This window comes from Rhopilema esculentum, chromosome 14 (genome assembly GCF_057945365.1).
Source record: "Rhopilema esculentum isolate cy_ngs chromosome 14, ASM5794536v1, whole genome shotgun sequence".
Lineage (NCBI taxonomy): Eukaryota > Metazoa > Cnidaria > Scyphozoa > Rhizostomeae > Rhizostomatidae > Rhopilema > Rhopilema esculentum.
The window spans coordinates 7,913,083-7,938,402 of NC_142828.1; the positions used below are offsets into that span (position 1 = coordinate 7,913,083).

General features: G+C 36.2%; 1 protein-coding gene across 3 annotated transcripts; it reads left to right on the forward strand.

Annotated features, from left to right (window-relative positions):
• The first annotated feature begins 3,239 nt into the window (after positions 1–3,239).
• On the forward strand, positions 3,240–25,289 carry LOC135696418 (fibroblast growth factor receptor-like 1). Of its 3 annotated transcripts, none has more exons than XM_065215803.2 (7): positions 3,240–3,397; positions 12,863–13,014; positions 19,416–19,766; positions 20,685–20,726; positions 21,275–22,018; positions 23,465–23,592; positions 24,239–25,289. In XM_065215803.2, exons 2-7 carry the CDS (start codon positions 12,942–12,944, stop codon positions 24,605–24,607), a joined length of 1,707 nt encoding a protein of 568 aa, XP_065071875.2. In that variant the 5' UTR covers positions 3,240–3,397; positions 12,863–12,941; the 3' UTR covers positions 24,608–25,289. The 3 variants fall into 3 exon arrangements, with proteins under 3 accessions (XP_065071875.2, XP_065071876.2, XP_065071874.2); XM_065215804.2 differs by lacking the exon at positions 3,240–3,397 and adding an exon at positions 3,412–3,820; XM_065215802.2 differs by lacking the exon at positions 3,240–3,397 and adding an exon at positions 11,003–11,225.
• Positions 25,290–25,320: the final 31 nt, after the last annotated feature.

Here is a 25,320-nt window from a genome sequence, read left to right on the forward strand (position 1 = left end):
ATTTTATGGACTATTTGTGATCTTGTTATTCTGCGTCCATGACCCAAGAGTTTGTCCTCAGTTTCTCTTTTTCTCCCTCTTAAACTCAGTTTCGTAGTTTCTTTTCTTTGCAACCATGGTTGAAGTCTTCTATATAGAGATTTTGACACCATTTTGACAGAGTGTCAAAATACTGAACTTTTGCACTTAAAAATGGTGGACAGAAAGATGAAGATATTAATAGTAAAATCAAGAATTCAGTCCAGAGCATGGAAACAAAATCCCAATGATATCGACACTGGCCAAGATTAACCAATCTTATATATGTGTCTACTTCTCTTACTTTTCATGTATATTTAGAATCCCCTAATGAACAAACCTTGAATTTGTTTTTTGACTTAGCAGTAGAGGAACAAAACGTTTCATATTTACTGCCTTAGGCTATTCGGTTGCTTCTTTTTGTTCTTTAGTCTTTTTAAAACTCTTCATACAAAGAAAAAAAATTCCAGAACAAAGTGTTCAAATGTTCCTAAAATTCCTCGAAAAATGTTTAAGATATCGTACTAAAGAATTTTTTAAAGGAAATGACAGTGAACAAAAGAATGTGAACGAGAGGATGGTACTTCCAAAGGTATTCACTTGAATTTCAATGTGGTGGCTTTTTGTGATTTCAAAACAGTGGCATCGGTTTTTAGGTGGTTGTAGGCATGCAAGAAAACAAAGTTCCCGGTAAAATGTAGAGCAAAGTATTCGGAGTTCTTAATTGTGACGTCATAAAAATATACTTTTAGAGCTTTTAAATTTTGACCAGGTTTGGTGAGGAAAGTGCTTGTGGCCAATCCCTAGTACATTTCATAATGCTCTTTCGGGTTATGAGGTCCAAATTAATAAACTTTAAAACATGTTTTTGTGACATCATCACTTAAGAATTCTATCAGCGTTTAACGTTGTGTCCTTTTGTCGAATACTGCAAAGGCAGACTAGTATACGACAGAATACGAAATAAAATGGAGCAATGACCAAAACCCATTGCAACTTAGTTTTTCAAAATCAACACTCATTATCATGTTGCAGATGACTTTTTCTGACAATGGGCTCCGTAGTAGGTTGGAAACTGGGTGGACCAAGGGAAAATTTGACATCATAGCAAAATATTTTGAGAAAAGCTCTATTGTTTTGCTAAAATATATTCGTCGAAGGCCCTGCTGACAATGAGTGTATATTGCTTGTCGTGTTAGTTAGCACTAAAACTATTGTCTTCATATGCAATTTCTGTTTTAACATTGCATTGCTGATTTCCCAAAGCATTTCAAATTGAGAGGCATCGTCTGTTGCCTTAAAGTCTCATTGTGTATAATTGTGGATACAAACTATAAAAGGCTATCTGCAACAGACCAAAAACACTTTTCCTTGAAAAATTTCTTCGTTTGTGGAACGGATATTCTGTCCCAAGACGGAAGGTTTGAAAGACCCAAGGCCCTAACTCAGTTCTTCAGCTTCGATAAAAGTTTAAATTAATTTGTCTTGATCCCAAAAATATCCAAAACGTAGACTACTAACATGTCGCATTCATTCGATGCTCAAACTCTTACAAACCTGAATTGAAAATGGTATATTTTTGATTCATCAATTCATTAATTTTCATTACGCCACCTTAAATGCATCCTTGCTTAGATCAATTCTGATATGCAACAGGAAGAAATTTAAAAACGTCATGGCTTGCCAGCCCATAGAAACAAATAGGATGAGACTTTACTATTCATTTGGTCGATGTCGCAAATAACATATGGACAAGTTCCCAAACTCTACAAGGATTTATTATTATCTAGGACTGTGGGTCATCATTTCTTTTAAAACTGACAAGTTTATAATCACCTTAGCATTTTTAATTATTTCCTGCACCTTATTTTGAATATGCTTTCAGAAAGAAATATTTTAATTTGATATCTTGGCATCTATCTGGTGCAAAGCCGAGGCTGCTTCAATAGTTAATTCCATTAAGATCGATTTGTGGTAAGGCATAAGCTACAAATCTCGATGGTTTGCATCTGCAATTTTCAGTTTTACATAAAAGTGGTTTTGTAATGAGTTATTTTGGTTAGCATTTTCTAAGCTGTGTATGCTTATAATTTATAATTTCTATGTGAGAAATATTCCTGGAGGGAATAAACCTCGACGAAAATTTTCTTAGACATTGAGTCATTTAAAAATACAAAGTGATTAATTTTGTTTTGATACTGAACAGAATCACATGAAAATAGAAGGAAAGCACTTTCTAAACAAACAATGCTTTGTGCCTACAGTCATTATGAAGGACCAAGTGCATTTTAGGGGTCTGTATCTTCCCAAAGAGAGGGTCGTCTTTGGAACTAGGAGGCTAAGCCGATCATTCTGGGGTCTACAGGCTTGTGTTCTGATAGGGTATGTTGTTGCATTTGCAACAGCCAGATTTCACGGTATAAACAAAGATATATCAGAAGAATTTCCATTAGAAAACTTTTAATCTAAACACTGCTCCAAAATGATTCATCGCTGCATGAACTGACTGCACCTTAAAACAAACTTTGCTTTTCCTTACATTTTCTATGTGCCTTGTGCTAATAATTAATCGAATTAAAAAGGGAATTGCGTCACTGTAAATATTTTGTCTCTTTCCTGTATGAAAGTGTGGATTTTGTTTTGGGCATAATTGAAAACAAATTTGTATGACCAAAAATGGAAATTTTATGAAACTCCGAAAAACGTTCAAAATAGTTATTTTAGTTTTCTGATAGAAAGCTCTGCATCTAGCCTATTTCATGAGAAAATTTACATTTCCTTAAAAGAAAAATGTAGCGTGAATCTCGGTTGAGATGTCGCTTCAATTATATTTTCATAGATTTGTTTCTCTCCCTACATGAAACAGTTTTACATCTCTGCTCCCGTTTCTCTCAAGTCGCCAGGACCTCCATAGGTACCTAACGTTTCGGAATGACACCTTCTTTATTACCAGCAGAATCGGAATTTCTTGCTGATTATGTCTTCGCCGTTTATTTTCTCACCAAACACAAGCATTCCAATCCCATTTTTTTTCTGATCCAGGATTTTTTGGGGGAGGGGGGTTAGGTTAGGTTTTGCCTGCACTGCATTCCCAACTCTAAGGGCCTCTAAGATCTTTTTCATTTCTGATTTTGATGACATTTGAACAAGAATTATAAGAGTTGCATGCTAAAATACAATTTCTAAATGAACAGAATCCTTTCATTTAAATCAAAAGTAAACATAAAGCTTCGACCGGGGGTTAACGTGATGCATCAATGCATCATGGAGATACCGCTGCTTTCAATCAAGGATATCATTTGAATGCATTGACAAGATGAAAGAAGGTGTACATAAATAGAACTGTGCTATTTTTTGTCTATGTTCAGTAAGTTTCAAGGTATGTCATTATTTGGTTGGAATATGATTATGATTTTCCAGTTATTGTGATGTTTTTAAGTTTCATTTATGGCGTCCCTTTAGAGTTATGGTTAATCCTCGTTAACGGCGGTTTGAACTTGTAAAGAATTGAATGTCGATCAATCTTACAGGGCAATCTGTCATTTGATTCCCTGTTCATATCTCAAAGATTTATTCACAGTTTTATCAAGCGGATAGCCGCGGAAAAGACAAGAAACACGCTTGGATTTTCGTCATTAGGCCTGTTTAGACATCGGTCCTTGTTGATCTTTCGCTAACAGTTATTTCAAGGAAGAAAATATCGTCAGAATGTATAAGCAACTGAAATGAAAGGTCAGTTTCCAAAATAAATATGAATGAGGAGACCATAATAGAATATTGCTGTCGAAGATTACGCAGGAAGGTGAGTGTTTTCGTGGAGCCTAAAATCGCTCTTGTTATGAATCCGTATAGCTTTGTGTATCCTCAAAATATCATTCCAATAGTCGAATCTTGAGAAAGTTAGTTCCTCTGCCGGAGCTATCGAAGTATTTGCCAAACAGTTATTGTTGTGGATCACTTCCAAGCAACAGAATGGATCCATGTTCCTAAAGATAGCAAATCCTATTGGCAAGTTAATTTTGAAAGTCGATTTTTAATTAAGTCAATTCTTAAAGGTAAATGATTAAACGTCAACTTAAGAGACTATAAGTTAAGAAAAATAGGCCCGGTATTTCAGGCGATTTGTGAGTTAGCAACAGCAGATCCTATCAATAGCTCCTATCAATCACAATCGGTTGAAGATAAGTACTCATACAAAATGTATTAATTAGTTTTCAAAGACTTTATATACATGTAAATAACAATTTGTGATTTCAAAGTCTTTCATAATGTTCAAGGAATTTGATGTAAGTTGTTAGGCTAGATAGATGTTATGGATACAGTTAATATGTTATGGTATTTGGCTTTCTTGTATATCCAAATACATAAATTCTAACTTGACAATATTTTGTAAACAGAATTCCATAAATTACCTTGATTTTATAAGCCTCTTATAAGATAAACAAAATTCAACTATTGGCCAAGGTTACCAAATGATAAGTTCACTAAATTAATTTGCTGTGAATTCTAAGCAGTCTTACATAGTTCAATATAGGTTTATGTAGTAATCCTGTACCACAATATTTTGTAGCATTTTATAAACATTTCTAAGCATTGAAAAAGGGGAAACTTTCATATTTAGCAATTATTTAGCAAAAAATTATTGCTTTCTACTTTAGTTGCTGTTAATGTTTTTAAATATGTTGCCTGCTTTTACGTTGCTCAACACTCAAGTTATAATTGCCTTCCAGATAAACACCTCTCAAGAAAAAATAGTTTCATGATCCCTAAAAACAGATTTATATATGGTAATTTGTGTGCAGTATTAAAATCCAAGGTTACATATCAGTATAGAATTATTTCTCTCAGTCTTTCAGTCTGTAAACTATTTACTTTTAAGAAGTAGAGAGACAAAAATGTGTTTCATATTGTCTATAGCAAAATTTTTGGCATACTGCTATCATATACATGTTTTATTCCATAATGCATAATGTCAACACATTTAAAAGAAATATTGATGTTAGCTTAGAATAAACACATAGTCTATTAGGGAAATCATGCTGTTTTTAAGAGTAACTGTAAATTAAGGAAAACTTATAACTGGATCAGATTATTAAAAAAATTTCATCAGAAAAAACTCCCACCTGCTTTAATCTAGATTTAGCTTTATCTAGATTTAATCTAAATTTAGATTTAAATATGTATGTAAATTTAATACTAATTACTGTTTTACTGGTCTTTTATAAAGTGCTTGATGCCATATAGGCAAAGCTATACACTCATCTCCCATAGACTGGAACTCCTGTTATATACACCAAAGTGTATTTATGAATAGTTATGTTTTATCATTTGGTGTATAGATTAATTTACATCTCTTCTTACATAGCATCAAGCATTCTTTGACAGAGATACAAATGTCTTCTTAACCATAATAGTGGCTTTATGGTACTTTCGTAAATGTGTATAGGATGTTTCTACTGAATCTGTATGCCTACTTTTGAACCCTACTTTTCTACTTAATGCTTATTCTTATTGTTCAACTTAATATTTGAATTTGGCTCTGTTCAGCATAAAAACAGAAGTTTTTTCCTCCTTTGTAGATATCCTTGAGCTTAAATATCTTAGGCCAATTGATTCTTTGTCAGGAAATGGGAGGGGGGCAGAGTGAGTTTATTTCAAAAACATATAACAAGAAGTTTAAGGTGAAATGGCATCAAAAAACTTCTATTTACCTTCAAATTGTTGATAAGCATTCAAAGCGTACTTTCATTATCAACAATTTTTTTTCGAAATTGCAACTTTTTAAGGATGCAAATGAAAACTGTTTTGTTACAATTGCATAAAGTACAATGCTCTTTCTGACAAAATTTTGCTTCTAAGTTACATGCCTTCTATTTCCAGAATGAATTATCCACTGAAAGTTTGTACCTTCACAAATGAAAATGTTTGCTCCATTCCCAATGATTTTTAACATTAATGTTTGACTGTGATGTGGGGCTCTGGGTTTCACTACAAGAATGCATGTTTTTTATAATTTCTTGATACAACCACAGATGCTTGTGATAAAGCAAACACATCATCTCATAAATTTTATTTTTATTTTTATGCATACATTTTTAGCAATTGAATAATATATGAACTATGCATAATTTTACTCAGTAGTTCAATAATGCAAGTATGGTCTTACTATAGTCAACATTTAAAGATAATTACCACTGACACTATTTACAATTGTGTGGCAAATATTTCATCATTACTAATTCATCTTTATTGTCTATATTTACTGTGACTGGCAGCAAACTTTAAATACCTTTGCCTCAAATGATTTCTAACAACTATGCCATTGAGACTTTTCATAGTACAGGTGATATTTGTATACATTTTATATTTATCAGAAGACAGTTTACGATTAGCTTGTGGTTGAATGATGGAAACCAGGTTTAAAATGATTGATATGTAAAATTGATTCCCCCATTAAGTTGTCTGTATGCATATTCAACAGAAAATCAATTTATGGTGACTCCATTCTCTTAATGAATATAGCCAATTTCTAAACCTTTTTTTATTGTCTTTAAGTATGTCATCTTTAATATCCTACTTGTATATCTCATTAATCCTATTATTAATAATGAAATTCAGCTTTCCAATTATCAATAACCATTTATCCAATTATATTTTCATTTCCTGTTCCACTGTTTTTGCCAGTTGTAATCATTTCACCCATTGCAGAGTTGCTTAAATGATTTAAAAAGGAACCCTGGGTAGAGAGCCCTGTGCATTTTCAAATTGAATCTACTATTTGACCAGCTGAAATATCTCAACCTCTCCTTCAATCTGAAAAGAATATGGCAATCAGTGAAATTTTCTTGAAAAGCTGAATTATTTTTTTATGAAACCTTTTTTAAGCAGTCTTAAATTGTAATAAGGTATTTGATTTCATTAGATTTGGGATATATTTTTAGGAAACTAACTGTTTGATTGCCATTGCCATTCCCGGCATAATATACTACTTGCTATCTCTTTTTAACCTTTTTCTTTTCAAAAGATAGTGTTTCAAATAATTTTCAAAAATAATATGGTAAGCAGTTTGATAGTTTTTGAAAAGTCTCTCAAACCAATATCAACCTAATGTTATTATAAGTAATATTGCCAAGACATTACCTCGATGTTACTAAAAGTAATATTGATACAAGAATCATACCAACTTCCATGAAACCTTCTCTTTATCCAAGTACATTCTTTTTTACAACAAAATTTTAAATAATATTGCCTGTAACGTACGATTTTATAGAATGCTGTTGCCATAACATATTTCTAGAAAACTTTACAAGCCCTTATTTAGAAATCAATTTGTGAAATAATGGCATCTTTATCTAGCAAGATAGTAGCAAATATTAGCATACGAAGAAAGCGTTAATTATAATTTAAACTAACTTAAAAAGCGACTTTGTTTATGAAAATGAGGCGAATAAAAAGAATCAGACAATGAAGAGTTCTGTTCGAAACGCTTTAACGATATTTTTTATGTAAAATGTCGCTTTGTAAGTCGAATTATCAAGTTGCAAGCTTATTTCATTGGACGTGCACTGAACTGTATTGTTTATTTGCTAGAACGTTAGCTTGAATCCTTCAGTAGTGAACGCAAGCTTATCATAACATCAAAATACACTATAAATTATCATTTGAGATTATAGTCTTTAATTTATTTGAAAAAAATTCTATTCTTACGAGGAACTCTTACGTGTGCAAATAGTTCATTATTGTGGTGCCATGTTTCAAGCACGTCAAATAGGCAAATTTTCATCTCCAAACGTGGTTCTTGTCGTTGGAGAAATTTTTGACACAGAGAGTTCCGATTTTCTTTCTTCCTACAACCTTCATGATTCCAAGAATATTGATACAAATTCCAAGAATTTTTTAGTGGCTGAAACCATTGAAAATTAGTGGTTGTCCGCCGCCTTTTTTCCAGTTGTGCCAGAACAATCTACCTCCATTTTCCTAACTCTCAGGTCAGATGAGTGAGCACGCCTCTTGTTATCAACAAATGCAGTTAAGGTCAGCTGACCCCCTTCGAAGAGATGTAATGAAATTAGATTAGACATATGGGCTAAATCATTGAATTTAATTGTATTAAGACCCTTACGAATAACGAGATCACGAAAATATTCCAAAGAAGTAGATGATGAACTGTAGCAAAAATGGCAGGTTTCGGAAGAGATTTTCCAGAAAGCATTTTGGGAGGCATTATCAAAGAGCTTTTTGGTTTTGCAGGCTTCTGCTGACGTCGAACGAGTTTTCCAAAGTAAGCTCTCGTGGACTCAACGCCAGCATTTAACAAAAATAGGCAAGGGCCATGCCACTTTAACTTAGGTTCGAAAATGAATGGGTTGTATGTTAAACTACGTGTACATCGTTGTGTACTTAAACGGAGACCATGGTTTACTACTGATCCTTTTTTACATTAGTCCTTGTAACAAAAGTTCTAGTTGAAACGGGAAAGAGGCCCCAAATGCTTGCAACGATCATAAACTTAAGTGGAACGGCCCAAAATGCTTGCACCGATCATAAACTTCGTTGAAAAGTCTGGAATGCTTGTAGCAACTATTAAATAGCCGGGAAGACCCAAAGAATACTTACAGCCATCAAGCCTCTAATAACAGATATAGAGATTTTTAATTTTATTCATTTTCTCATTGTTCATAAATGATATTCCTCCAGCTATCTATAAGTTACATGAATGGAATGATTTTTTGAAAACTTTCATAATCTTTACAATCCAAACAAATTGCAAAAAACAAACTAATAATTTAAAGAAAGCTGTGGCTGTTCTCCCAGTGAGCCGTGTTAGAGGTGCCAGCCCAAGATTTTCATAGTATGGTGGTCTCCAATTTTTATGGTTCCGCTTGATGAGTCAAAAGCAGTGTCGTTAGCTGTGTAACTTGTGGCACATCACTGTCAAAACTGTTGTTGCTACATGCTTAACGTTTGTCTTCTGTTATCCCACCTGCACGTTGCAAGCCAGTTACAGAAAGTCTTATCTTTATTTGCATCCCCCTTTTGTTTGTTATCTCGTTGGAGGTTTTTATTATTTCTAGGCCAGCTGCAGCTTGCATTTCCTTGGTGTTTCATATCTCAGTTTAAACAAACCAATTGTTTCCATATGTGTTTCTGTAGAGATCACAGTTTTACTGTTTGAAAGTCTACTTTCATAGAACGTTTATTAAATTCAGCTCTGCACGCGGATGATATGAAACAGCTACTGGTTATTGCTTGCTTTGGTAAATAATGCTAGAAGAAGTCTTTCGTGCAAATACAACGCGTCACCTGGTTTTTTATTTGAATGAAAAAGCAAGCCTCGTGTTCTTATGTTCGCACAAAGCGTAGCACTTTTGTTGTCATGACTTGGCAGGGAGCTTATTCCAGCATTTGCTGCTTAAAATACTAAGGTATGCCATACCTGTTATCGAAAATACATCAAAGCACATTCGTCACAGTGCAAGTTTTATTTGAGTTTGGAATTCGACCCTGCGCAATAGGACAAGCGTGAAGTTCCTTGTTTAGCGATTTCTTTTTGCAATTAGAATTACCATGTCTACATATAAAATCATAACTTGAAATTTACTTTAAGCATATTTTCATTGTCTTGTTCTTACTTGTTACGGTAGTTTGCCAATTGAGTTGCCAAACAATTTAATTTTTCAGTCTTGTATTTTCTTTCTCTTGACTTAAATCAAGTGAAACATACAAGCAGCTCACAAGTCTGTCTTAAAAAAATTCAATTCAGTGTTGGTTCATTTTGGAAACCTTTTTGTATTGTTAGATATGGTAGAGCATTGGTTGCTGGAACTTTTCTCTCAGAATATATGCACCATTCCATATAGTGCCTTAAGGAGCTTGATCATTCGTGGCCCAGCACAGGACACGAAAATCGATAATAATTTGAAAAACGAATGGGGAGAGAGGGGGTTGTTTCGTAGGAGTTATTGCATCGGTACTCTTCCTTTAATTTTTGTATCATTAGAAATGGTCTGAGATGAATAAGCTTAGAATACTTATACGTAAATAACTGAATCAAGGACGTACACCGTTTGCTTTCATGGCATTTACTGCTTACCATTTTGTTGACTTTGTCTTTGTGATAAGAGCGATTTAGATCTGACAAACAAAGCTCAACATCTTGGATCAAGGACATGCACCACGTGACCAGAAGCTCACGCGGAGAAAGGATGAAATGATTGTGCTGGAAGGCTTAATTTATCATAGTAAAGAAAAACGATTAAATTTGGGAATAAGAATCCGCGCATAACAAAGAAGGGGGATTGGCCTAATCTTGTCTCATTTGATGAAGGTATGACCCAGTGACCTCGGTTTCGTTAAAGACAAGTGATTCAAATTCCGGACTGTCAGATTGACCGAACCGATAGATCCCTATCTGGGAGATGTTTATATCTATAACTGTTCGTAAGCCACCCAAGCATTTTCAAAAATTTGGGTACGCGTACGTTTTTATAAACGTGTGATGTTTTCAAATAATCTGTAGACTGCCATGGAGCTGGAACGCTTCTGAATATGGACCTGCAGATGCAGGAGGCATTTCAATTGCGTTGAATTTAATTGTTAGTAACGAGTTTTTATTTCTAATCAAACATTTGAAGTGTGGTTTGCAAGCTGCAGACCACAATCGCAGGTTTATCTATAGCGTTTAACCACTTCAAGCTAATTCCCTGATACCATGAATCTCATTACGCAGGAAATTTTGATTCTTTCCAAGGCCATGTCAACAAATTATTTTAAAATTTCATAATAAAGATCAAAGTAGCCTACGATTCGGACGTCATTGAAGAAGCAAGAACGTCAGGATCCGTAGGTATTGTAGTCCGTATTTTACCATCCACATGAAAAGCTAGTGCATTGATCATTGGCAAATATTATTCAAAGCCCCGGAAAGTCGGTTCCAGTGTGCAAAGAAAGGAATCTAAGACTTTGATTACATCGTGTTTCGTGTAAGGAAAGGTTCATTGTTTGACGTGAGTGTTCAAAATGATTACCGACAAACAGAAAGGCTATACATGATCAATATTAGCGCGCGGAGTATAGCAAGCAGAACTAAAGGAAATTTGTTTAGTTGACTCAATTTGAACAGACGCTCTGACGAAGAAATCGCACTGGAAACGGCAAAGAGTGTGTTTTTTCGCTTCATTTCAATTGTGGTGTTCCGTACTAAGCAGGTATATAACCTAACGATTTCGTGAAAAGAAAGCATTTTTACATTGTCAGTACTAACTCTGAATGGCAGTGTTTTAAGTGAGATTCCTTTGATAGTTTTGCAATGGCAAGCGCATTGAGGCTAAATGTATTTGATCCTAGTTGATATGCTTGTCAATTCTTGTTGTAGCCTTTAATCGAACTTTTTCATGCCATCCTTGATAATGTTGGCGTCATAAGAAGCAAAGGGCACGCTTCATGTTGGTTAGAAATACCGGTGGCCCTCGATTAAGCGTAAAATCAGCCATGATATGTTACAAGCTTCTGTTGATTGTATTTTCAGGGATATTTTTGCGATTATCTTCATCTGCTTTGTTTTTTTCTTCGTAACACCTCACTCGCTAAACCGTTATACGATTGTCCTCTTTGTTCGGCCATTATGAAGCCCTTGTTGCACCACCTTATTTTGACACCTTGGTCTTCGCTTTACACAACATTAGTGTTTAAAGATCCATCACCTCGTCGTAAACCAAAGCGCTAATTATCTACTATGTGCTATTTTTATCCATTTCCCGTGCCTTTGTACCAACTGAAGACCAGTCCCGGCACCAATAAACTTTCCAGGCAAAACTATAAAATGCAGTCGCTGCTAACCAAGTTATCTAAATTCGTATTTTGTGCCGCCTGTTTTGCTTTTTCCAGGTCGGCTTTCAGTCTCTCATGAACCTTTTTTTATCAAGATTGATAAAGAGGAACGAGCTGAATGTAATATGATTATCCGCAACCATAAAGAAAATTTTTGTTTATTGGTTTTAATTTCCCCAGTATTCTTCGACCAGTAAGATGCAGTTATGATAATTGATACAATAATTATTCTTAAATGTTCTTTATTTTCACTCAGCACCGATGAAATGGTGTTGAATTTTGCCCAAATTGGGTTAATACATTGACCTCAGTATTTCGGGAAGAACGCTGATAAAACTATGCATTTGTTACCAAACATTAAATGCATCTTTTAACATGGCACTGATATATGGTTCAGTAATACATCTAATAGATTTTCTTAACTGCCCTTTGAACTAGCGAGACTGCCTTGGGTTCTAACGAGAACATTGCTCTACACACAGTTAGAAGGTGCAAGATACGGATTAGTGTTTCTGATTTCTAAAAATATTTGGAAAGAAAGCAGTTCAAGTTGAAGTAATGTGAAGAATGCCTGAAAAGAGAATCATGAAAACTTGTCAGCTGACTGTCGTATTTTCTAAGACCGCATAAATATACCGGTAAAATTTTTCTTGTATAAGAGTTTGGCTAATTCAAGAGAGTGTTTGAGCTTTTGCACCTGAACCCGTCAAGCTTGGGTATTTTCTCTTGTGTCTGCTGCTCTAGCAATTCACGAAACGTCCATGTCATACCTGGCAATTTATGAACCTGGGTTTTTCGTTTATCAGTGATTTATTTATGACGGTTTATAAAGATGATTTTGATCGTTGATTGTTGTAACTTATATGATGATGTCAGCTGAATGTTGTGACGGCTCTGAACCTTTTTCTGAATTTTTTAAAATATTTAGGTGCTCGAAGCCACGTCTATTTAGAGCTGCGTTCAAGCGACATCTTTTATAATAAAATCTTCTAACGTTTGCTTCTATCTATTTCAGTGACCAAGCGGAAATTGCAGCGAACGCCACCATAATCTTCGTCTGCCCGAGTTTAGATGGTCAACCACTAGCTGACCCCATGGCTACCAGTAAACGGGCAGTTTATCTGGTCTGGCTTTTTACAAGCTTCGCTTGTTTTGTTTACTGTGCTTGTAAGTTGTTAGATTACTTGCTTCTTTCATGATATGATGCTCTTGTTATTTCATTCTCCACCCAACAGTGCTACTTTGAAAGTTATGCTTTCTTCTGTTGCGCCCAGGTTTTCTTTACCAATGAAATGCGTGGGGGAAAAGTGGCTGGAGGCTGAAAAATATGCATTGCAATTTCTATTGAAAAGTTTATGAAAAGTTAATAGTTAAATTTCTGACTTTTTTAATAGTTATAACTATTGGAATTTATAGAGTTTTCTGTCAAGAGAATCTAGAAGCACTCCCTGACCCTTTGTGTGAAAGATTAGCATCTTTAAAAAGATAACAATGTGCTAAATATGTATTAGAAAAGCTTTCAATTCCCGTTTTCAGCTTATTGAATTTTTATTAAACCATCAACCCTTAAAATGGTATTAGCTGATTTCATGTGTGCTAAGTCCTATTATCTTTGACCTACTCAAAAACGCAGAGTGACTGTCCAATACCGGGAAGGGGCTTCCACAGGAAACTGGGGGAGGGGGTCGTTGTTGTTCAGTAGAGGATCACTGCCCTATAGATAATGAATGATAAGTGGTTTTTACCGTTTTCATTCTTTTATTTCTCCATTGAAATGACTCATATCTTAAAAATTTAACTTTAACAAACAACATTCATGTGAAACGCCCCAAATATGAGTGTGGCAAATTTAAATTAGGCTGGGACCCACAATCCGAGAAAACTTGCAACCATCCTCCTGGCAAGGACTTTTGTTTAATGGATTCTGACGTCATTTACTCATGGAAAATTATTGTATTAAGGGTGTGGTATAGATAATCCTTTTGTTTCGATAGATTCTCTTCATGGTTAGTCGACATGTCATCACAATATTTTTTGGACATGATCTGTTTGCTTTGGTACGAACATCTTTTCATGCTCCCGGAACCCATAGAAATTTGCTTTGTCTAGTAGAAGCATTGAAGAGTTTCATCATAAACCAACGCCCCCCTTGCACACCGACAAACCCTCACTGACTATACCCACAAAGTTTATGGTCTACGCCTGCGTCTTTGTTAAATATTACTGTAGACAAAATCACTTTATCGTTAATTAGACATCTTTATACCTTGTTTTCACATCAACGTCAAAAATGAAGCAGGCCAGTGGACTAGGCCACGACAAGCCATGTTTGGCTGTAATTGGATCTATGAACCTAGGCCTTTGTAAACCGATTCTTAAGTATGTCGTTTCGTTAGCCTTATAATTTCTATGTCGTCTGCAGTTTGATCGGCAGTCAGATTCAGTTTATAGATCGAGTTTCCTAGCTTCTACCAAAGCTGGCGATGTTTGCTAAGTTGTTGCCGGTGGTGCTTTAACTGTCGTCTCTGCTGTTATTCTCTTTAGAAAAGCCCAAATGTCCCTTATCTTTATTGGCACCGCCAGTAAAAACATGTTGTTTTCGTACTGTGTTTGTTTTTACTTTAATGTAAAGCTGTTTTGAATACCTTCGTTGCCAGGAAGACCAAAATGTCAATCAGGAATTACGTTTACAATTCCCTTATTGCTATTAAAAACTCTTTGGTTTACCGTCTTTCAAGCTGGCTCCTGTTGGACTTCTTGTAAAGCCCTTGAAAGATCCAGGACAAGAGACTGTCCTCGTATCTTTTATTATGGTAGTGGAACGGGTTGTCTGACTTGATCGCCTCCGTTAAAAACATGGCTGCTATGTTTCATAGAGCCTCATCTCGAAATTCTGCATTCTACTTTGTTTTATACGGTCAATAGTTTATTTTTTTGCAAAAATATAAACTTTTACTTCATGTTATTACTCTTTGTTGTTATAAAGAGGGTATCTTTTAAATTTGCCGATTTGTCTTACACTTTCGGGAATAAACCGTTTGTTTATAGCGTTATGCAGCTAGGAAAATATCGGATTATCGTTAAAACAAGGAGGTCCAACAAAATGTTTCAAACAGCTAAAATATTGGATATTTATTTTTACAAATGTGTTTAATCGAATGAAATTGGTTTATTGTTGAGTGATAATCCTATTTGAAACACCTAAGCACGTTGAGGACCGTCAGGTGAAAACATTGGAACAGATGAACAGTTGTGGCGAGCTTGTGGCAAGAGATCTTATCAATCTCCCATGCTGACGTCCATTGTTCTCTTGTCATTTTGAAGGAGTATTATCCGCTAAGAAATGATTTGTTAGGCCTGTTATCCTCCAAGGTCCTCTTATTTAGCTTATCACAGGATATCACTTCCATGCTGCTTGTTACCTACAGCCTCGCTTTCCGTTTTTCTTTTATCTAGTTGAGGCTTTTCAAGAAAGCCTTCTTGCCGTGCCACAAAAAAGTGTCCTCTTAAAATTGTTTCTGCACCAAGAGATGCGACGACTTCTATCTGTTTTTATCTTTTTCATTATTCCTTACTTTGTGTTGTGCTGAAGTGTTCCTTGGCTCTCTGAATTTTGAGCAAAAGTCCACTCGTTGCATATCAGCTGTGAATGAGTCGTGTCCATTTCCCTGTTGCCCCCTCCCCCCGCCCCAGATTTTGTGATTTCACAACTGAGAAATTCAAAAAAGGACTCTAAAGATTCGATAACGTGGTCACAAAAAGCGAAAACCCCACTACCCACCCCTAAACCCAAAAATAAACTCCTATCCACCCATATACCCAAAAGCAAATCGCTACACACCCGGCCGCTCAAAATTTAATCTAATCTTTCACTCTCTTGAAATAGGCGACCTGCTATTTCTTAATCCTCGTGTACACTTTTGCAATGCTGTACTGAAGTGATCTATCCCATGAAGCAGCACTCATAGTCGTTTCCCCGTGGCTAACATCCAAGCAACAAGATGTTGGTTGTTACACGGAAACTCGTGGAATATCTTTTGTAACCAGCTTAATCTCAAATGATATGTTTAAGAATCCCTAATCGCGTATCGGAAACGATAATCTTAAATAGGTTGCTCGTGAATCTTGTTAGTTTAAAGGCAGGACTTGTCACGATAAATTGATTTCGTTTCACAATGACATCCTTCATTTGTTTGCATCGCGACTGAGCCAGATTCTTCTTCAATTAAGTATTTTATTTCTTCAACCATAAGACATTGACTTTGTAAAATCTTGTACATTTCCCAACTGTGCTTGTCATTAGTCTTCGTATTAACTTGCTTAGTTACCTAACAGCGAAATCACCTCAAGCTTTTCATTGTCTTTTCTCAAATGCCTCCTTCAAAATCGTTACATTTCATTGTGCCTAAAGCCTTTAGCTAGCCTTAATCCTTTTTTCCACCATGACAACTTAAATAATGTGGCTTTTCTATACGACATGTATAGGAGACTTCAACGTCAGTTTTCCCTCATTTTCAGCACGTTCTATCAACCCAAATGAGGGTAGCCTCTTCTTCATATAATTGACCATTTTTAGCAACTTTGTTTGTAAGGGCGTGTACGAGACTAAAGTCAAACATTGCTCTATAAATACTGTCAAAGTAAAACATTTGTGGAGGAAAGTCGTTGTGCGTTGCCTTTAGTGATTACTAAAGTTTGCAGGTCGCAACCACTTGAATTGGCTTGCTTGAGCTCTGTGCAGTTCTGACTTTTGATCACCTCAACCAAAAGTAAACAAGGGTTATGATAAGCGGAGACATGATTTTTCAAATTGATTAAAACTGAGCCTTGTGTACTCTTTGGATCTATGACGTTCAAAGAGCAGAAAACCTGGATGCTTGCTTTTACTCTGAACTGAAAATAAGGATTGGTTTCCCTATTATGTGTCTAGTCTTCTTAGCTAATAACTAAGCCACATAATCTCCGTGTTTATTTTGCGTAATTCCAAGATTCGCCTTTCGCCCAATCAGCTATACAAATTATCCTTTCAGGTATCATCTTCCCTTTATGTCCAACAAATCGTTGGAATTCATAATGGCTCCAAAGCCTCCTTTTTTTGACACACGTTTGACATGGAATTTTAATTAAAGGATAACAACATCTTCTAGTACATGATTTTCCGAGCTGATTGATGGCCTTGCAATGATATTGAGACGTTTGATGATTGCTTTCAATTTATGTGTTGCCGTTCCATTAAATTTCCTTCTGCATATGTCATAAAATCGAAACGCCTTTCTGGCCAAGGATCAAGGCCAATAGCCAGTATAACGCCCACAATCTTCTTTATGATCGTTTGTGTCTCTTATTACAAAATCTAGGATTATATTTGACGCATTGCAGCTGATGGCTCTAGCTTGTGATCGCTTTGTTGAAACCTTGTGAATACGGATCTGAGGGTTTTCCCCATTTAGGCTTGTTATAGAGTAACAAAAAGTACTTGTCACATTGACCAAACTCTTACATTAAAATTCATGCTTGTGTTCTTCAGGTGCACTGAATCTCTCGATTTTTCAAATATATAACTATGACAGTTTATCGATTATTATTTTTTCAAAGTATTGAAAAAAACTAACAGTATTGTTGTTTGGGTGACGAAAAAAAACTGGATGTTAGCTAAATTAATTTCTTTCGTGAAGTTTGTGTTAAAAACTTCCATTGTTCTTTTTTTCACACATTGTAGTAGCTGCAGCTCACTGGCTCTGCTGCCCCTGTCACTAACTCCCATTACCGCCATATACCTGTGTTTTCACCAACTGCCTCTGCAGAGACACGGTTGTATAAGATGCCTAGGGCATTACATGGCGTATTTCATAACAGATAGTTTTCATATCTGGTTCACCATTGCTTGCTCTACCACTAAGCTCATCTCCACTTCTTGTTGTAGCTGTTCTGCTCCTCTGTAACTTTGCCTGATATAAATAAAAATACGATTCGTTTACGAACCTCTTATGTTCGTTATCAATCAAGATTTTATTCCCTTCACCCTGTCGTATGTTTAAATCAGACGACGTTAATGCAAAACGATAAGCAAAATTGCTTGCGGACAAGCAATGCTGCGACCGGTAAATTTAAATTCGGGCTGACTGTTCAATTTTTTCGAAAATCTGAGGCTAGATTGTTCTTAATTTGTTCTTAAATAATAGGGTGTAAGCAGTGCGAGTGCTAGCTTTGTCGCTCTAGGGAGGTGTTCAGGCCTCATTTGCCAACAAAGTGTGGGAGACAGCCTTAATTTGCCCCAAGGCCCTAGACGCACTGATTTCTGACCTAAAACTCTTTATCTTTGTCAAAGTGGAAAATCGAGAATACTTTTTCAAGTTTGACAAAGATCATCCGAAAAAGCACCCAAACATGGCTGAAAATCCTCGTTTATGAAATAAACGTTGTTCAAAATTGCATTTTACAGTAGCTCTGCATCAGCTTGTTCTTGATTTGGTCTTAATTTTTGACCAATTTCGAGGCTTTTGTTCTTATAAAATTGTTCTTATACAAATAAGACTGTATAATGCATACAATTTTTGAGTCAACTAATCATAAGAACCACTTAAGAAAAACAACCCGGATCAGCGCTTTTGCTTGACTTTGCTCAGTTGAACCATGATTTCTTAAATTCAGTATTAAACAGGCCAAAATTAGTTTATCTAAACTACCATGAATTTTAAACACACAAATAATGCTGAAAACAAAACCGATCTAAAAACCAGTCTCACAGGAAGAAGACTTGTGTCTTATCGCTAATTCGAAACAAAAATCGATCTGTTTTAAAGATTTGCTACGTCATCTAAAGTTTAAATGGAAACATTGTGATCATGTTGGTTTACCACAGGAAATTTGTCATTCACCGTTGAAAAAAGAAGGAATTAAATAAAGATGAGCAGAACAGCCTAAGGAGTTCGTTCTGTTTTGCAGTTTAAAGTGTGGAAACCTCAGATGGTTTTATCATTGTGTTTCTTTGCTTAGAGTTACTATCTGAAGGCGAACGGGAGAAGGTCTTTTAATAAGTGAAACAACCCTCCGCCCTGGAGTCAAAGAGCATGCGCGTGGATTTTTGCGCACGCCCTTTAACTCTAGGACGGAGGGTTGCCTCACACACTTTAAGATTTTCACCTAATTACCAATTAGGTGTATGCTGCTTAAATAAAGCTGTATCAGCAGGGTAACTGCATTTGAAGCTAGCCTTAAGCTATCATATCACATGTGAGCCACCCGCACCCTTCCCCTGCGGAGACGCTTCTCCATGGAGCCTGCCTCGACCTTTACGGTGAAACTCGTAGCTGATGGCAAAGGCCGTGAAATAAGATTTTCTGCTAACCCAAACGGATGTGATTACTCCGTTTATCTTTAAACTAAATAGAAACTTATGTCATAGGATGATTTGTAGCTTTTTCATTGATATTTTGTCCTACACGGATTTGCGGCCTGAATCAATTTGGCCACATCCTGTTTTCTTGTGTTAATCTGCCAGGAAGAGGGAAATGCCGCGTTATCGTTTTATGAATAGTAAATTTAACTAACTCTGTTCTTGTCTACAGATCCTCCGAAGATCATGTATAGTGGTTCTTTGCAGTATGAGCGGAAAGTTGGAGAGGACGTTAAGCTACGTTGCCAGGCAACTGGTGCACAAGATGATTCAAACAATAGGACTTTGTTCTTCTGGAAGAACCAGTTTGGGCTCATTAGGCAAGACAAGAGTAGATGGCCTCGTTATGAAATCAAGCAGAACAAATATTTAAAAATATCGAACATACAGCCGGAGGATGCAGGTGTTTACACGTGTACTGCTGCTAATGAATTTGGCTCTGATGACGCAAATAGAACATTAAGAGTTTTTAAGGATGGCAAAGAAGTCAAAGCAGTTAAACCTTCACAGTGGCAACGCCCTGGTAAGATATTTTTACTAGTATTAGCTTTTTGCTACTCTTGGGAAAGGCTTTTTCAAAATTATAACTGTCATACAGATACACTTCTCTTCTTTACAAGAACGCTTGATTTGCTAAGAAACTAAGAACAACGTAATTGCATGCTTAGTGTCGGATATAAAGGTATAAGGAAAGATAATGTGTTTAATATTTCCTTTCATGTTGGCAAATTAGAGTAGATGATCAGTTTATCAACCGTGCTTCTAAAAATTTAATGCAAGACTGTTCTTTAGTTGTCATAGAAACAATGAATAGTATGCAGTTGCGTAAAATGCTAACATGTGAACAAAATAGGAACAGGCATCGAGCCTCAGCCGAAATTATCTGGATCTTATAAACAGAAAAGAGCGTAACTGATTGTGGTTAAGCCCCATAATTATATTGACTGATAAATATGCCACTGCAAGTAGTTCTTGTAGGCACCTCGCCGACGGTACACCGAATGTCAACAAAACACAAAATCATTTTTTGGCCTACAATGCCTGCCAAAAGTACTTGGAACACCCACCAATTTACGCTGCATTTGATATCTTTCATTCCTTTCATGAAAAAAATTTGCTACTTCCGCCCCCTTCCCCCTCAAACAATGTTGATGATTTAGAGAAATATCATAAAAGAAGCGCAAAAGAAAGTGCTTCCTAAAATCCTAATCCGTTTGATAGTAAACCAACATTGTTCCGTGGGGGAGAGGGGGAGGATTGGTTTTAACCTTGGAAATTGATGTCAGTGTTCCAAGACTTTTGGCAGGCATTGTATGTTCATAGGTCCTTCTGCTAACGTACTTTTTTTAACAACCTATATCTAGTTACCCGTTATAATTTTAAAAGGAATTCTAAATGATTTTCAATACCTTAGGTTTAAAGATTTATTTTTTCTTTGTAGTACGAAAGCGCCCGATGCTACCTGGAATCGATCTTGTAAAAGGTAATATTCAAAGTCCCATATGTTGATATTTTGCACATTATACATGTTGATCTTATAAGGTGTTAGTTGACAGACTGACAAATATGCGTGTGTCGTTTGGTTGATTAAGGTTTTGGAAAATGACATGTTTATTTGAGTTACACGAGTTTGCATATCAAACAAGTTTTGTGTGACGTAAAATAACAGAACTGAAAGCCATTCTCCGCCCTCATTTAATTTCAACTCTTCTAAAACGGTTTGAATATGGGCAATTCTTACCGGACGAAATTCAGAAATTTCCGAAAGGATGATGCTTTGTTGAGCATTTGCCCCCTGCCCTCTTTCACGAAACCCTAGCTATAACACTGCTACAATCAGTACCAAGCCCAAGGCCAAGAGAAACATTATGGGGGGGGGGGGGGCTAAAGCCACAAACTGTAAAAAGTATATGACTCAACAATATTGTTTCTTTGCATGCCCCCTCCCCCTCCTCACCTCAGGCCTGATTTAGTAATTGCGCATCACAAACTGGTTCGATTTTCTTACGGTTTTTAATTTCTATCTTTTAGTAACGGAATTGGCTCCTAGGATATTAATCCGAAAGAAATCGAGTCCGCGGCGCGTCCACATGGTGGGCGAAAGCACAAAACTGAAATGTTTAGTTAACGATGCCGATCCCCCACCTATTATTTCATGGACAAAAGATAATAAATCATTGCAAATGGGTAAAAATATGAGATATGCTCATAAACATAAAATTCTTCACTTCAAATTGCTTTCGATGAATGACAGCGGCAATTATACTTGCATTGTTGCAAATAAATTAGGAGAAGATAGCTATACTTTCCAATTGGTTGTAAAGGAATATATTATGAGGAAGTTACCCAAGTTAGATGCTATCCAGCGCATACAGGCCGCTGTTAGTGGAAATTTCACAATCACGTGTAGAACATCGGCTAAACGGAAGCGTGGTATGCCTCGTATTCGCTGGATGAAATACAGTGTCACGCCTGAAGCAGGAACATGCAAACTTTCGAGGACGTTTAAAGCGCCAGTCGAGCCGTTTAATTTATTGAATGCAAAGAAAAGCAAGAAAAACACAAGGATGAAATGGAGGTTTGATTACAATAAAAATGGAAGCATTTTAGTGTCACTGACGTTCTTGAATGTGACTTATCGTGATGCAGGCTATTACGAGTGCAGAAGCAGTAGTTCAAGGTCAGCTAAGATTATTGACAGTGTTGTTGTCGTTGTAAAAAAGAAAGGCATGATCGAAGATACCCAGAACGATGACACAAGAACTCAAGCGAATGGTAAGTTTATGATTATTTTCTTATTATGCAAGGGAAACGACCACACAGAATTCTGCTGTCCAATGAGACAGACCCCGTCCTTATTGTCAAGAATTGTGCATTTCGAAGCCAACCATTGTTGTTTATGCTTTTGACAGCACAGAAGGCGAGGTTGCTTCAAAGAAAACATCGGTCAGATTTGAATAACATCCCTGACCCCTACCAGGTCTTAAATAGCATTCCTCACACGTGGGCGAATCTTTGACGTTCTGAGTCCTTGCCTGATAATTCAAACTCTCAAGGAAAAGAAAAATCGAATAATCGAAAGCTCGTATTTGAAACTTTTGGCCTAAACATGGATGATTTGGCCTAATCATGGTCCCTAGTAAGTTTCAAAAAATTGATTGTTAGCTAGTTTCGGTAAGGGACCTGCGTAAAAATTGTAAAAATTTAAAATTCCAAACTGTGACAAACGAGCTCAAGTTTAGAATTTGTTCATTTTGCAAGTGGAACAGCATTTTTTCAATATAATGTAAAGGCTCAGAAAATAGTTATCCTGCGTTAGGTAATATAAACCTGTTGCCAGGCCGTATTTCATCTCTTTTGCCAATAAAATACTTGTCCATACCGGTGAAAGACACACGCGAATTTCCCTAACACTCTGTAAATGTCTCAAAGTCATCGTGTATGGTTTGCTTAGAACATTGCACTTCTTTTTTATATTGTTTGTAGATATCTCGACTGGGGTTAAGAAATAATCTTGTTTAAAATACTGGATTAAATATTTTGGTTTTTTGTAATCTGTTATTGGACTGCGCTAGAATATATAACAGGCGATGTTGTACCGCCAACACTTGAGAATGTTGTTATTATAAACCGTGGACTATTTCATGACATTACATTCCCTAGTCCAAGATCTTGTTTTCAAAATTTTGCATAAGTAGTTGATTTGTTTTCGCCATAGAAGGTATATTTTCCTTCTGGGAACATTGTCCTGGTGACAAAAATGTCTCCCAACGTCTGACCCACATGAGCCCATCAATATGAACAGAAAGAATTGGAAGTATTCGAGATCATTGTGCAAGGACGGGAGGATGGGCTTGTCGCTTGAAGGCTGTCTTGTGAACTTGTCACCGCAACACTAAGCTCGTATTCCACTGTACAGTTCTGAATAAAAAATAACGAACAAACCAGACGCAATATTGTTTGTGCAGTCATTCCAAATGCTGCCTTTAATCATCCAGCCTTTTATACTAGCCTAGACCGAGCCTTCTTTATAATACTAACTAGGGGGGGGGGGGGGCAGTTGCTCACCCAGCCTTAGTGACCTTCCATTAATTACAACAATAGGCTATTGTCCTCCTCTTTATAGAAGCTAAGGTTGACCTCCAGCTGATTTCACTTGAAAGGCTTTGCGTAGATGCTCTGTTTATCACTATTTTATTCCTTGTGTTCAATTTTTTTCAGGCAAACATAAAGGCAGTGGGGATAACCGTGAAGAGGGAATTCCCTTGTTTTTGTTGATAACTGTACCAACAGTAGCTGGTGTTATTTGTATAACTGTTGTGCTAATATTCTGGAGAATGCACAAGAAGGTGAGTTTTCATTTTACGATTCTCTCAGTCGTATACTTTTTCTTAAAGTAATCCACTACCTTATTCAAAACTTTGTTCAATCGGTGTGTAATTATGTAGACGACCATTAAGCCCTTGTAATTACTGGTAACCAATCAAAAAGCATTGATATCAGTCACTCATGACTCATGATTAGGTTGTGGTCCGTACACTGATGATTCCCATTCAAAAATGCTTTTTGAAGATATTTCTAAATTGTACGCTTTGATCTAAGTTTAAAGAGCAGGATTCAAGTAGCCCCTGTACAGCGTTATATAGGTACAGAAATACCTCTTTATAGCAGACACCACTGTAGACAGGGGTGTTCTCTAATGTAAAGCGTCCGCTATTCAGGGGCGATGAAACGAACACTGAGTACAAGTCCAGAACCAGAGAAATACCAACATGTTTTAGATAGTAAGATTCTTCGAAAATGTAGAAGCCATAGGATTGAAATCTAAAGTTGTCATTTTTCTGTCGGAGATATACCATGGATCCTTGCTAGAATTAGTGACACGAAAAGATGAGTCAGTGCTCAATTTATGGACTATTTGTTGTTATATATTAGCTAATCATTTCTACTTCTGTTAAATGTATTCTTTTAAGCATCTATGTACATTGTTTTCAGAAAGAAAAAATGGCGAAGCGTAGTCGGCCGGACGTTTTGAAAGTTTCACATCTAGAAGAACAACAGCCTCTGAGAAACGGACATATTACGAAGCCCACTCAGAATGGATTTCATTGCCATAATGGAACTTTATCCCAAAATGGTATTTGCAGTCAGAATGGCACGCTTTCACATAATGGGACTTTAAGCCATAATGGTACAGTTTCGCATAATGGAAATGTGTCTTGTAATGGCAGTTTGAACTCACTTCGGCATGGAGTACATAAAACGCGCAATGGCTCTGCGCAGACTATAGTGCATCACGATCCCGTGTTTGGTACAAAGTTAGAATGTATAAAAAAAGACGATTCAAGCTCGGAAATCACTTAGTCGATTGTCTAAAAAAGTAGGAATATCATATTTATGTTAGACCATATGAAAAAATGTCTGGAAGAAGATTGGATCTCCTTCGAATCAACAGATGAAACAGGCGTTCATTGTCAGCGAGCTGTCAGCGAGAAAATGGATTAGAATTCATTGTACTTCATCGTTGCAGTATCCAACGGTTTTCTTCAAAATGGCACGCCAACGGAAATGATTAAAGCTGTATTGTCGTTTACGATTTCAAATGTAGCGTTGATCGTACAGCACTTGCGAGCCTACGTTTTTAGATAATCTGTCGATACAAGACAGTTCGGAAACTTTTATTTTAAAGCTATATTCGCAAACGAATAAAGGTTCCATAGAACAAAGAGGCATATGTTCGAGTTTTTATCGAAATATATAAGGTAATGGAAAAATGATTAAACAGAGGTTCTACCGCCCTAAGTGTGATCAAAGCATTTTTTCCATCTATTGAAGGATTTTTGGCGACAAATTTCGAAAGATAAAATTCCACCACCTAGTAGAATAAACTCATCTGTCACTTCTGAGATGATTTTTTGTGCTATATCGAATTGTGCAATTTGGTATATTTTTATTTCCCACCTGTAAATAAAGGGTGTAAATATTTATTAAAATTAAGATGAAAAGGTTATTGTACAAATTTAATATGTAAAGAATTAAGATAAAACGAGTTTGTTTTTGCCTGTGAACTCTGGCTT

What these genes read in the sequence shown, in the direction of transcription:
- LOC135696418 (XM_065215803.2), top strand. Translation starts at nt 12,942, where the DNA reads ATGGCTACCAGTAAACGGGCAGTTTATCTGGTCTGGCTTTTTACAAGC. An exon ending in TTGTTTTGTTTACTGTGCTT is followed by an intron (nt 13,015 to 19,415) that starts GTAAGTTGTTAG and finishes TCTTGTCTACAG; the next exon opens with ATCCTCCGAAGATCATGTAT. An exon ending in TTCACAGTGGCAACGCCCTG is followed by an intron (nt 19,767 to 20,684) that starts GTAAGATATTTT and finishes TTTTCTTTGTAG; the next exon opens with TACGAAAGCGCCCGATGCTA.